The 15,396-nt window shown below is 35.4% G+C and overlaps 1 protein-coding gene across 1 annotated transcript; it reads left to right on the top strand.

The window, feature by feature from the left end:
* Positions 1–11,551: 11,551 nt before the first annotated feature.
* Positions 11,552–15,104, top strand: LOC101396308 (olfactory receptor 5B2-like). The gene is made up of 2 exons (XM_014793109.2): positions 11,552–11,786; positions 14,044–15,104. Exon 2 carries the CDS (start codon positions 14,071–14,073, stop codon positions 15,013–15,015), a length of 945 nt encoding a protein of 314 aa, XP_014648595.1. The 5' UTR covers positions 11,552–11,786; positions 14,044–14,070; the 3' UTR covers positions 15,016–15,104.
* The last annotated feature ends 292 nt before the right edge of the window (positions 15,105–15,396 follow it).

Here is a 15,396-nt window from a genome sequence, read left to right as displayed (position 1 = left end):
CCAAGGAGAAGTGTTGCAGAAACACTAGGGCATGCAAGTCTGGAGTTCAGAGCAGCAGACTGGCAGCATTAAATTATATTAATTTGAACTCTGTAGGCAATTTCTAATTTATATATATAAATATCATATTAAATTCACGAGAGTAAATAGAAATCACCAAAGGAAAAAGTTTAAGGAAAACAAAAATCAGAGTATTGGGGCCGGCCCTGTGGCTTAGCGGTTAAGTGTGCGCTTTCCACTGCCGGCGGCTGGGGTTCGAATCCCGGGCGTGCACCAACGCATCACTTGTCTGGCCATGCTGAGGCTGCGCCCCACATACAGCAACTAGAAGGACGTGCAGCTATGACACACAACTATCTACTGGGGCTTTGGGGGAAAAATAAATAAATAAAATTATAAAAAAAAAATCAGGGTATTGTACTGTTAACAAAGTCAAGAACATGAGGTGACATAATGTGAAGAGGAAAGTGGAAGGGAAGATTGCCACCACTTGAGATGGCAGCAAGGGAAGCACCATCCCAGTACACAGATTTCAGTTAGACCAGGTAGGTAAAGGGAACTTTCAGAGGAGAGGTTGAGTGTATATTGGGTTATGTTAGATGACTGACTATAAATTCTAGAGGGCACAGTGGAAAGATTTCAAGAATTTGGGCAGGAATAAGTTTGGGGGAAAAAAAAGGGATGTAAAGAGATACGGACTTCATTTTATAGGGGTTGAGGGCTGATGTGAGATTATCACCTTCATGATAAGTGACATAGCTATAAATAAAATAATGACATTAGCCCTAAGGTCTCCAAGTGGACAGTGACAACCAGACTATGAGGTTAGGGTGAGAAAGGGAGGATGAAGATGTTGATAGTGAAGCATGCAGATTTCCTTGCTCCCACTTTACTCTTGCTGTTAGTGGTATGGAGACCACTGGAGAGGCACTATTAACCAGAAGAGGGCACCCTCTTGTTTCCTCATCAAATTACCTCAATCAACACACTGAATTGTAGACACTCTTAAATCTGATGAAAATAATGTACTAAAGGGCATTTCTTTTCTTTCTTTCTTTTTTTTTTTACCATTTTTCTTCTCAACAAAGTGAAGAAGTGGATATTAATGCCACGTTATCTTGGGTGGAAAAAAAAACTAGTTTTAGGTACACTCTTGTGATCAAATTAATCTACTGATAAGAATAAAGTCTATTGAAGCATTTCGTGATATTTTATCATTCTTCGCTCAAAGATCGGGAACTTTTTATGGATTGGACTGCCACATACTTGGTGCTCAGGAAATAATTAAAAAATGCAATCTTCCTGACAAGATGTTCTGTGCCCCGAGTCCAAATCTCCTTTATTCTTCAAAAAATAATACAAGGTTCAAAGCTTCCATGAAGTCTTTAGTAGCTATTCTTCTTTAGACACTGGCTTGCCATTGTAATCTGTGGGGAACCTTTTATCACTGTGTTATTCATAATAATTTGCTTTATCTAATTTAAGCTTAATCTTCCCATATAGATGCTCAAGTGGATATCAGAACTTTAATAATGACTTAAAATGTGATAGCTAGGATTTATTGTGCACTTGTTATTCTGGGGGCACCACATGCATACTAACTTCCATTAATTTATCATGCAACCATGTGAGATATTATGCCCATTTCACACGTGGGGACACTGAAGCTTGTTGACAATAAGTTACATATAGAAGACCATAAAGCTAGCAAGTAGCAGAGTTGGAATTTGAAACCATGTCATTGTGAATCAAAGCCTGAGTGCTTAACTACTAAGAAATACTCCCTTAATATTTTACATATAATCTAACCTGTCTACCCCAGCCATGGACACACAAAAAAGTTACTCATTATGTTGTCTTATTCAACTGACTGACTGATGTATTGAATGTCATTTGGAGCCAATGAGGGGAATTAAAGCTCACAGCCTTGGGAATCAAATATACTTATTAGCTGGTATGAATTTGAGCAAATAACCTATCTTTCTGAATCCCAGCCAAATGACAAGAACTATATCCACAAATATTTACAATCAACTTCCTCTCCCTAGCCTCCAATAAAAAATCCTTCTACAGTTAAAAGGAATATAATTTTTTAGTAACACTGATCATTAAGTCACATAGACAGCTGAAATCTGTTAATTTATTCATCTAACATTCATTCTCTCTTTAAGTATGAAGCAAATGTTTATGGTATACCAGGTAGTGTGCTAATTCTAAGACCTACAGTGATATACAGAACGCATTCCCTGACCTCAGGATGTGTAGTGGACCAAGACATATATATAAACTGGTGATTATTATGGGATGTTCTTATTCACTATTTTCCTTGTTACCTCTGTCCCTGTAAACTTATACAGACTGCAGATTAGATCTACAGGCTTACCTTGCTCCCTGAACAACATAACAGGAGAATCCAGAAGATTCATATGTGAGTCTCAAATCACAAATTTAGTCTGTGAAAAAAATGAAACACCATATAGACATGTTTTCTTTAGTATTTCATCAAAAGGGTAAAAGTTCTCTAGAGCAAAGAAATATTGAGGGAAAAAAATGCTTATTTGCCTTGGAAGCAGCTAACATGAATTCTATTGTTAGATTTACTGATTCCTCTTCTCAAAAAAGTCAGTTAACTGCTTTGAGCCTCTATATCTTCCTCTATAAAATGGAAATATTAGAAAGATATCCCCCAACAACATGCCCCCTGTTGCTGTCATGAGAAAATAAGAGAGATCCTATAATGTCTTATACCTGAGAAGGGGTGATGATCATAACTATAATCAAAGTCTTTATTATTTGCAGATATTTTCCTTGGTCATTATTTCATGCCATCAGTAAATCTCAGTTTGGAGGAAGATCATTGTTGGTAGTAGACAATTATTAAAAATAAGGCAAATGAATGAATGGTCCAGGAGTTCTAGTGCTTGATACCTCTAATATGAGGCCCAATGGAGTCACATGGGGACTTGAAAGGTTTAAGACTGGGAACCAGGAGGGGGTTTTACAATCATGGAACTCTCATGGGACAAAGCCCCCACAAGAGCAACAACAACTCTTTATCTCATACACTAGAGAACACGTGATTAAAGTGTCTTTGGGGATCCAGCTCTGCTTGTTGAGGGAGACCATGAGTGTGTTTATATTACTTGTACTAATTATCTTTGATAATGCAAAAATAAAGTTACAGCATGGCCTCCAGGGCAGAAATTTGACATAAACATGGGGTGATAGAGACACAATCGCTGTCATTAAACAAGCCAAATGGATCCCAGAAATTATTGCATCCCTTAATTCATCTTAAATATTGTCACCATTGATACAAATTATCCATTCATTCAACTGTTCCCAAATGAGTGTCAGTCACAGTTTTGGGCCCTGGGTGCACATATCTACGCAAAACAAACATGGTTCTTAGTCTCATGTGCTTAAGTTTAATAAATAAGACAAACACAAAGAAATACACAAATAAGCATATAATTATAAACAAAAAAGTAAAATATACTTTAAATTAATTGGTCAGAATGTTTTCTCAGGAAAATCAACATTTCAGTCAATGTCTAAAGGATAAAAAAGAGGCAGCATGGGAAAGATTGCCCCAAGCAAAGTAAAAAGTTATGATAGTTAAAGTAAAAGTTAAGGCCTCCAGATGTCGAAGAATTTGGCAAGATCTAAAGAAAGCAGAGTGACTGCAGCATAGTTAGGATGACCTTTTCCTTGGCAGTTTCTTTTCAGTGTCCTTTCCAGGACAAAATCTTTAAAAAAAACAACGAAAAAATACACATCCCAAACACCAAAACTATCAGCAGGGATAATACGTATGGATCATTGGACCAGAATGGGCAGGTTGTAAGAATAACTCAAATCCTATCCTGCCTAAACCAAAAACTAATGGGATTGACAACTACCTTCAGATTGGAGCCCATTTTATTCCCATTAATTTAGGAACCTGTATCATTGTAAGCAAAGTCATAACGTATTTCTCAAGGAGAATCCATCATGTCCAAAAAGTATTCCTTAGAGACCATGGGTTTTAAAAGCCATAAGAGAGTGAGTAATTCTTCAGATTTACATTATGGCATTGGAGTAATTAAACTCTACTCTATTGAGGCATAACTAATAGAATACTCATACACCAAGGTATTCAGCCTGTTCAGTTCTCATTCATCACCATCTTACACTACTAATACCTTTCTGTCTTATCCTGGCAAAAACACCTGCTGCCCTTATTACTGGAAATGTGTTAGAATCCTTCTTTTCTGTAAGTTAATGCTGTAACCAGTATCTATATAGTATAGTGGTTGTAAGCATATAATATGAAGACAGATATACTCCACTTTGTACTTATTAAACCTTTACCAAACACTTGCAATTAAACTGGTATAATAGCACTCTACACATCATTATATCGTAATATGCTTGGGAGGAAATATATATATTATGCTAGAGTGCCTAAATTGTTAATCACTCAAAATATTCATGGTAATGATTGTTATTGTTCTAATAATGCACAAACTTTTCTTGAGAACACATAATGTATTAACTCCTTTCTTCCCAAGAAATACGATAGTTAGACTTTAAGTAGGAATATAAAACATGCCTACAAAAAAATTCTGGGCAAATATTAGACAACGAAATTCAATAGTACATTAAAAGCGTCATACACCATGACCAAGTGGGATTTATTCCAGAGAGGCAAGGATGGTTCAACATCTGCAAATCAATCAATGTGACACACCACATTAGCAAAATAAAGGATAAAAGTATAAGAGCAGCTAATACACGAAGAGAAAGCAACGTCATTTGTGATAAAAACTCTCAACAAAATGGGTGTAGAGGGAAGATACCTCAACATAATAAAAGCCCTATATGACAAGCCCACAGCTAACATCATACTCAATGGCAAAAAGCTGAAAGCTTTTCCTCTAAGATCAGGAACAAGACAAGGAGGAACATTTTAACAATATTAATTCCTCCATTCTGTGAGCACAGAATATCTTTCCATTTATTTGTGTCTTCTTCAATTTCTTTCATCAATGTCTTATGATTTCCAATGTACAGCTCTTTCACCTCCTTGCTTAAATTTCTTTCTAGGTATTTTCTTCTTTTGATTCAATTGTAAATGAGATTGTTTCCTTAATTTCTCTTTCTGATAGTTCATTATCAGAGTATAGAAATGTAACAGATTTTTGTATATTGATTTTGTATCTTTCAACTTTACTAAATTGTAACAATTTTTTGGTGGAGTCTCTAGGGTTTTCATATATATAATATCAAGTCATCTGCAAATAGTGACAGTTTTACTTCTTCCTTTTCTATTCGGATGCCTTTTATTCCTTTTCCTCACTTTATTGCTCTGTCTAGGACTTCCAATACTATATTGCATAAGAATGGTAAGCATTGGTATCCTTGTCTTGTTCCTGACTTTAAAGTAAAAGCCTTCAGCATTTCACCATTGAGTATGTTGTTAGCTGTGGACTTCTCATATGTGGCCTTTATTTTGTTAAGGTACATTCCCTCTGTATTCACTTTGTTGAGAGTTTTTATCACAAATGGATGTTGAACTTTGCCAAATTTTTTTAGCATCTGTTGAGGTGGTCATATGATTTTTATCCTTCAATTTGTTAATGTGGTGTATCACACTGATTGATTTGCCGATGTTGAACTTTACTTGCATCCCTGGACTAAATCTTGCTTGATCGTGGCGTATGATGCTTTTAATGTATTGTTGAATTTGGTTTGCTAGTATTGTGTTGAGGATTTTTGCATCTGTGTTCATTAGTGATGTTGGCTTTTGATTTTCCTTTCTTCTGGTATCCTTGTCTGGTTTTGGTATCAGGATAATGCTGACTTCATAAATGAAGGATTTGGAAGTGTTTCCTCCTCTTCTACTTTTTAAAAGATTTTGAGAAGAATTGGTATTAATTCTCTTTTGAGTGTTTAGTAGACTTCACCAGTGATGCCATCTGGCCCTGGACTTTTGCTTGTTGGGAGATTTTTATTACCGATACAATCTCCTTACTAGCAATTGGTCTGTTCTGATTTTCTATGTCATCATGATTCAGTCTTAGAAGATGGTTTCTAGGAAATTATCCATTGCTTCTAGATTGTCCAACTTTTTGTTGTATAATTGTTCTTAGTAGTCTCTTATGGTTCTTTGTATTTCTTTGGTATCAGGTATAAGATCTCCTCTTTCATTTCTGATTTTACTTATTGGAGTCTTATCTCTTTTTTTCTTGGTGAATCTAGCTAAAGATTTTCAGTTTTGTTTATTTTTTCAAATAATCAGCTCTTGGTTTCATTGATCTTTTCTATTGTCTTTTTAATTTCTATTTTATTTATTTCCACTCCAAATTTAATTATTTCATTCCTTCTACTAACTTTGGACTTTGTTTGCTTTTCTTTTTCTAGTTCCTTGAGGTGTATAGTGAGGTTGTTTATCTGAGACTTTTCTTATTTCTTGAGGTAGGTATTTATTACTATGAACTTTCCTCTTAGAACTGCCTTCCCAGCTTCTCATAAGTTTTATGTTGTATTTAAATTTATCTGATTTAGCTATTTTTTAATATCTTTTTTGATTTCTTATTTGACTCATTGGTTGCTCAGTTTTAATCATGTTTTCTTATCTATTCAGCTTATCTCTACCTTTTATGGTATAGTTTATATAATACATTTTAAATTTAAGTATTACTGTTTATGAAGGTCTTTCTTTTGCCACTTAGCAATTTGTTTTCTGTGTTTCTCAATCATATTTTCCCTCAATATCTCCATTACTGCCTTTGTTTTTGTTTAGTTGATTTGTGTAGTGTACACTTTGGTTCTCTTATCATTTTATTTCCTGTGTATTTTTCGTTTATTTTCTTAGTGGTTATTCTGGGGATTACAATTAACATCTTAAACTTATAATATTCTACTTTACGCCAATACCAATTTAGATTCAATAGTATAATAAAATTGTGTACTCATACAGCTATATCTCTCGCCTTTTACATCTTTATTGTCACAAATTACATCTTTATACATTTTGTGACCATTAACATAAGTTGATAATTATTTTTAAGCATTTGTATTTTAAATCATATAAGAAAAATAGAGCAGTTACATACCAAAAATACAGTAACATTCCCTTTCATTTGCCTACATAGCTACCTTTATAGTGTTCTTTATTTCTTGTATGGCTTTGAATTACTATCTAAAGTTATTTTATATCAGTCTAAAGGAGTTTTTTTCTTTTTAAGAAATTCGTGTAGGACACATTGACTAGAGATAAACTCTCTGGCTTTTATTTTTTATTGGGAATTCTTTAATTTTTCTTTCATTTTTTGAAGGAAAGATTTACCAGATGTAGAAATCTTAGTTGACAGGATTTTGCTTTTAGAACTTTAAATATCTTCTCTCACTGCCTTCTGTTTTCATGGTTTTTGATGAGAAGTCAGCTATTAATCTTATTCAGAATCCTTTGTATATGACAAGTCACTTCTATCTTGCTACTTTCAATAATATTTTTGTCTTTGGTTTTCAATAATTTGATTACAATGTGTCTCAGTACGTATTTCTTTGTGATATCCTACTTGCAGTTTGATGAGCTACTTGGATGGGTAGATTCATGTTTTTAATCAAATTTTGGGAAATTTTACCCTTATTTCTTCAAATATTCTTTCTGCTCCTTCTCTCTCTTCTCCTTCAGGAACTCTCATTATGCATATTCTGTTACACTTGATGGTCATCAAAGGGTCTCTTAAGCTCTGTTCAGTTTTTCTTCATTGTTTTTTCTTCTGTTCCTCACACTGGATTAATTCAATTGAATTATTGTTAAGTTTGCTAGTTCTTTCTTCTTGCTGCTCAAATAATTGTTGAAACCCTCTAGTGAATTTGTTATTTCACTTGTATTTTTAGGTCCAGAATTTATATTTAGTTACTTTTATCATTTCTATCTGTTTGTAGATATCCTCTATTTGTTCAGACATTATTCTCCTGGTTTCCTTGAGTTCTTTGAGTATATTTAAGACAAGAAACTTAAAATCTTTGTCCAATCATTCCAATGTCTGCACTTTTTCAGGAACAATTTCTGTTAATTCTTTTGTTTTTCCTGTGAATGGGACACATCTTCTTGTTTCTATGCATGTCTCTTAATTTTTATTGAAAACTAGACATTGTGAATATATATTATGATAAATTTGAAAATCAGATTCTTCTCCCTCAGGTTTTTGTTGTTGTTTTCCTGCTGTTGGTTGTATTTGTTTGTTTAATAAGTTTTCTAAACTGTTTAATGACTGTATATTTTGTGTTTGGTGTCTGAAGTGTCTCTCACTTTAGCTTGTGTGCAGTTACTGGTTTGACAAAGGTTTCCTTAAACGTCGTGGTTAAGTTGCCATTTTCATGGCCCAACATTTACCTGGTTTCTTTATTTTGAATATTTTTCAGAATCATTCTGAGAAAAGGTATATTTTGATGGGTTTTGCTTTTTATTTTCTTTCTGGTGTTTCTGTGGAGTGACAGGCTGTTAGGATCCTCTTCCACTTTTCCTGCTTCTCTCTTGTAAAGACGTTGGTTGTTGCATTTGGAGTCCACTGATTAATCCATGATAATCTCTCATGTCCATACCATTAAATTAATACCAATTGCAAAGACTTTGTTGTATAGGATAACATTACACATTCCTGTCTATACGGTCTGATATTTGGGGGTCATTACTCAATGTACTACAGATTTTTTTCTCATATATCATGATCCAAGTTCATAACACAGGTTGTCTAGGGAGAAGCAGTATTTCTCCAAGACATCACTCAATAACACAAGCTGATGTAGGCTTCACCATCTATAGCTTCACCTGCCAGCACATTAATTCTCCTCAGTCACTGTAGCAGAAGAAACAACTGGAGAGATGTACATCTGCTTCAACCCACCCAGAAGTGACAAATGTCACTTCATCTGACAATCCACTGTCTGTCACTAGGCGTGTCTCATTCTAGCTGCAATGGGGCAAGAACATGTAAAACAGCATATGGAATGTTGAGCAACACTATTCTTATGACCTATGCTATATTAATTATTTTATAAATAATAAAATATTTATAATTGGCTCATGGAATTACTGATATGCACTAGACAATGTGCTCAACTTTATATCTACATCAGGTTATAATCTTCTTGAAAGTCCATAAGTGTTACATGATATTATTATCTCCCCTTTAAACAGGAAAAGCTGAATTTTGACTAGGTTAAATAATTTTCTTGAATTTGAAGACAATCAACCTGTGTTCACTGAACAAATTTGTAACCACGACACTTCTCTGCACTGAGAAAGATAGAAAAAGTCTTGGAAGTGTGGAATCACAGGTGACTGTGCAGAGAAAATAATGGATCTATCTTCCTTCTTGGAAAAAAAGCATTCTCAGGCCAGAACTGTCTTGGTAAGGCAAAAAGGTATTTAAATGACAAATACTATCAAGGAAATATCTTGAATTTTCCCAGAAAGAGCAAGAAATGAACATTAAAATGAACACATAAAACTAAAATTAAAATTTTAAAACCATTATAATATCAAGTGCTGTCAAAGAGGTGAAGCAATTGTAATACTTTGCTTGTAAAAATGCAAAATGATAGTCAGAAAATGGTTTGGCAGTTTCCATTCAATTGAACATATACTTACCATTTGACCAAGCCATCCAAATCGTAGATATTTACCCAAATGAAATGAAAACCTATGTTCATACAAAAAAATAGTAGGCAAATGTTTAGATAGGCTTTATTATTAATCTCCAGACACTAGAACCAACCCAAATGTCCCTCAACTGGGAGACTGATAAACAACTTATAATACCCATATAAGGAATATTACTCAGTACTAAAAAGAGATATTACTACTGATATGTTATGGACTGAATTTTGTTCCCCAGTATTTATATGTTGAAATTCTAATATAGTAACTAAGAATGTGATCTTCTTTGAAATAGGGTCTTTACAGATGTAATTAGTTAAGATGATGTCATACTGGAGCAGGGTGGGCTCCACTGACCTTAAAGAAATAGACAGCCAGTTGTTTCTCTGATGAAAATGGGTTAATTCAGGGTCAGAAAAGAATTACAACTCAAGGTTTGCAACCATGCCAAGACACCTGAGAGTCCTCCACCAACAAGAGAGGAGAAACTCTTTTATAGAGGGGGAGAGGAAGTTGGGCGGGCTATTGCAAACAGAGTTTGAGGTGCAGTGGCTTTCCACTGGCTGAGTTATGACAGTTTCTCATTGGCTGAGCTTCTTGTCAGTCAAGAAGAGAAAGTCTTTCTTCTTCCTGTTGGGCTCTGTGTAGGGTGTGAGAACGCTCCCTTTTGGCCTCCCAACTCTAATTTAATGAGGTGTCTGTTTATTACTTTGGCAGCTCCTAGTTCAATATGACTGTCTTTATAAAAAGGGAAAATTTGGAGACATATATACGTACACACAGGGAGAACACTATGTGAAGATGAAGATAGAGATTGGGATAATGCAGCGGAAGTCAAGGAACACCGAAGATTGTCAGCAAACCACCCAGTAGTTAAAAAGAAAAACATGAAACAGATTCTCTCTTACAGCCTTCAGAAGGAACCAACAGCTTGCCTAAACCTTGATCTCAGACGTCTTGCCTCCAGAAATCTGAGACAATACATTTCCTTTGTTTAAGCCATCTAGTTTATGGTATTTTTGATGGAAGCTCTAGGAAATTAATACAGGTAACAATATGGATGGATCTCAAATGCCTCATGCTACCTGAAAGAAAACAGAGTCAAAGGCTACATCTGCTAGGATTTTATTTAAGTGAAATTCTTGCAAAGGCAAAAAGATACGAACAGAACATAGGTTAGCAATTGCCATGGGCACTGAGTAGCAGAAGAGTTTGACCACAAAGAAGATCGGAGATTTTGTTTAGATGATGGAACTCTTCTACATTGTGATTGTGCTAGTGGTTATGCGGTATAAACTTGACTATGTTGTTAGAACTATACACTAAAAATGGTAGATATTACTGTTTGTAAATTATACTTTAATTGGAAAGTGAGAGAAAAAAGAAATAGTAATAATTAATACACACGTACGTGCACCCTCAACATATCCAGCTAGGTCTCCACAGGCAATTTAACTGCTTTTTCCCTAGGAAAGTGGGATAAAAGGTATAGATATCCTCATAGGAGATATCCCTGGTGAGCTCCATGTCTCTATAATTCCTTCTTGGTTCCCATGATTAGCCTCTAAAATTCCAATGTACTTCAATGTGACATTATTTTGGAAGGATCAGCTGTGTGCTGAGTCCTTTGGCCATCATTTATCCGTCTGAATGTTAAGAGTGATTAGTGCATAGAGCACTTTCCTCCCATGCCCAAATCCTGACCTGAGGATTTGCTATGAACCCCTAATCATAGCCAGGAGGAACACCTCGAGATGAAAATTATATTGGTTGACTTTAAAATGATAAACCCTCAGCAAGGCGTTTTATAGTGTTTCCCTCATTTGCTATTCACAGACACAATTCCTTGAATTATGTGGGAGATGTAATTTTATTGTTTATTTTACAGATAAGAAGAAGATAAGAGATTCCTCCAAGGGTACACAGAAAATGCATGGTGAATTCAGTACTTGAACACACGTTCCTGGCTCTATGTGTCTTCTTCCCCTCATGTCTACTTGCCTTAGAGACTTTGGAAATTCCTGGCCAGTACATCATAGACAGCCTCTCTCATGACATGTGTGAATTATTCTATGGCTGAATTTCTGATTTTGGACTCACTATTCAGGATTGACTGCCCCTTCTTTTCCAGGTAAGCTTCTATAATCCATAGACACTTTTAATGAGAAGTGTAATTCATGCAAAAGCAATGGGGCAGCTATACCTCTTATGAGTTATTTAAGCACAGAAATAGATTTTGTGAATATTTTGATACAGCAGTGAGTTGAGGCTATACATAAGTGTCAATACTTCCATCAGTAGGGAGTTTAGTGATGCTTCTGAAACATTATCACACTGCTTTCCTAAAAGAGATAAGTAAAACAAAAATGGATAGATGATTGTCTGACTGAGTAGGCATTAATTTCATCTTATTCACTATCTTTTGATCTCTCAGTGAAGGTTAAAAAAAAAGTGTGAAATAAACCCTCTTGAATTGGCAAGATACATACTTCACTGTAACCTTTTCCTCATAATCCCACTCTTATTATTACTAACACATCTATAAATGCTCACAGTGAGGTGGCTAAAGGCAAAGGCTTTTGATTTGATCACAGCTGGGTTTGAATCTTAAATCTTGAATTTTTCTCACACTGGCTATTAATCGTAGGGCTTTACATAGTTTCTCAAATCATCAGTTCTGTTAATGGTAAAATGGGATTAACAGTACCACTTACTTTATAACATTGTTGTGAGCATTAAATAAAAGATATAATAAAAGACACACATATATATAAAAATACATATAGATTGATTATTGATTGTAGAACGCAGTATATTCTACAAGTGGTTGTGATGTCAAACGTTGGCAAACGTGATGATTTTATGGGCTAGGCATATAAAGTGAAGTTATGAAAGCTGTGCCAGGATTAGGGAGGATTTGTAAAACAATAATTAGATGCCCTTCTAAAGGCTTCAAAGTCAAAGAAAAAGATTAATAAACACTGTTCCTACACTAGAATAGATTCAAATAGAAAATTTTAAAGCATTAACAAAACAGATCTCTAGCCAACAAACTAGGAACTTTCATCCATTGATCTCTGTGATTCAACTATGGGATAACAGTAATGAGAGAAAGAATGAATTTAAGAAAGAATACCCTTTCAACTCAAGTTAAAATTTGAATTTTAAGGAAGAAATTAAGCAAAAGAATGTCCCACATGAAATGGCTAGAACATCCACTCATGTGGACAGAGAGGGACAGACTGAGAAACACTGGAGACACAGAAAATCTCAGTGGACCAAGTGTGTGAAAAAAAGCAAATTGAAGAGAGAGGCTACAAGACTAAAAAACGCATCAACACTGGAGCCTTGCATTTCACCATCCACCTTTCTCAAACAAATACAGAGGCTCTCATCCATCCTAATCCTAATCCTGATCCTCATACAATATCTAACTTTAAGTAGACTGTGCTAAATACTCAGCATTTTACTCATTGTTTTTTATGCACTATCATTTAATTCTTACAATAATACCTTGAGTTAGGTCTCATTACTATTTTCATTTAGTAGTTGAAGAAAATCAGGTTCAGGGGAGTTAGGCTAGGACCAATGACTCCTAGCTAGTGAGTCATAGGGCTGATATGCACCTCACCCCAGAACCCAAGCTTTTTACTCAATGCTATGCCTTCCCCTCAGAACTGCCTCTATGTGCATGCCCCTACTGCTCCCGTTATACCACCACATGCACTATGCATACATTTCTAAGTTACTTCACTGTCAAATTCCAAACACTGAGTTTAGAACTTTAGAGACATAAGGTAATTGTAAATTGAATTAAATTCAATTTGATTTAAATTCAGTTGAGACCGGTAGACTTGGGAATAACTCTGCCTGGGTACAGGGGTTGGCTTTGGCAGTACTAATTTTGTAAACTTAATTTTGTGAACTTACCCAACCTCTATACTTCAATTAATCAGTCTCATAGGATTGTTGAGAGTAAGAGTAATAAATGAATATACATGTAAAATGTCTTGAGCAGTTTCCTGCACATGAGCAATATAGATCTAAGCATTTACTAGGCTCAGAAAAACTTAACTGACAGATACAGTCATTCAAGACAATTTATCTTAATCAAGACATTACCTTTTCTACATTTCGGTTTACAAATTTACAAAATTTAAAAGTTGGAAAATGATCCATGAAGATATTTCAGCTTCAAAAGCATCAAACTGTACAGATAATTTGAGCCTTAAACTTTATTGTCTAGTATATACTTTAGACCTGGAGAATCTTGCCAAATAAATTATTCCTATAATGAAAAAAAATACACATATATAAAATATTAAATGAATTTTACCTCAACCTCTTATTTGTTTGTCACTCTGTTCTTTTATTTCTCATTGCTACAGGGCAACCTGTGATTCCCAAATAACATCATGGAGAACAATACAGAAGTGACTGAGTTCATCCTGCTAGGACTAACCAATGTCCTAGAACTGCAGGTGCCCCTCTTTACCATTTTCACTCTCATTTATCTCATCAATGTGGTTGGAAACCTGGGGATGATCCTGTTGATTCTCTTGGACTCTCGTCTCCACACTCCCATGTACTTTTTCCTTAGTAACTTGTCTCTGGTGGACATTTGTTACTCTACAGCTGTCACTCCCAAGGTGATGGCTGGGCTCCTTTTAGGAGACAAGGTCATCTCCTACAATGAGTGTGCTGCTCAGATGTTCTTCTTTGCAGTCTTTGCCACTGTGGAAAGTTACCTCTTGGCCTCAATGGCCTATGATCGCTATGCAGCAATATGTAAACCCCTACATTACACCACCACCATGACGACAAGTGTGTTTACACAGTTGGCTCTAGGCTCCTATATCTGTGGTTTCCTGAATGCCTGCTTCTATGTTGGAGACATATTCAGTCTTTCTTTCTGCAAGTCCAATATGGTCCATCACTTTTTCTGTGATGTTCCAGCTGTCATGGCCCTCTCTTGCTCTGACAGACGTATTAGTGAGGTGATCTTTGTTGTTCTAGCAAGCTTCAACATCTTTTTTGCTCTCCTTGTAATCTTGATTTCCTACCTGTTTGTATTTGTCACCATCCTAAAAATGCCCTCAGTTGAGGGATACTGGAAGGCTTTATCCACCTGTGCTTCTCACCTCACTGCAGTCTCCATTTTCTATGGGACAGTCATCTTTATGTACTCCCAGCCCGGCTCCAGTCATTCCATGGACACAGACAAAATCGCATCTGTGTTCTATACAATGGTTATCCCCATGCTGAACCCTGTGGTCTACAGCCTGAGGAACAAAGATGTCAAGAGTGCTTTAAAGAAGGTTGTTGAGAAGGCGAAATTGTCTCTAGGACTCACCTCTTAAAGTTTTAGGATCCACAATAACCTAGTTTCGTTCCTGTCAGATCTTCTTCATGCATTAACTCATGATTTATGGCCCACACTACATTTAACTTACTGAGGTAATACCCCTTCTTCTTCAGAAGTCTGTATCCTAGAAAAAAGAAATTAATATGTACAGATATATAATATCTGAATGAGGATGACCAGAAGGCATCTTAAAAATTTTTAGATCCTGCTTTTCATACATCTTATTAATTATATTTGATTTTTTCGTATGTTCACATTTTCTATATCACAAACCATTGCAAGTTTATTTGTAAAACAGAGCTCAAAGTCATGAATAGAAGTGTTTGCAAGGATCCTATGTGTGCACATACACACAAGAGTGTGAAATTTGCTAAGG

Source organism: Ceratotherium simum, chromosome 34 (genome assembly GCF_057802395.1).
Source record: "Ceratotherium simum simum isolate JZ-2026a chromosome 34, ASM5780239v1, whole genome shotgun sequence".
In the NCBI taxonomy this organism is placed as follows: domain Eukaryota; kingdom Metazoa; phylum Chordata; class Mammalia; order Perissodactyla; family Rhinocerotidae; genus Ceratotherium; species Ceratotherium simum.
The sequence above is the reverse complement of the archived record's forward strand: the minus strand, read 5'-3'. Positions and strand labels throughout refer to the sequence as shown.

Coding starts and splice junctions, on each gene's coding strand:
- LOC101396308 (XM_014793109.2), top strand. CDS start 14,071: ATGGAGAACAATACAGAAGTGACTGAGTTCATCCTGCTAGGACTAACC.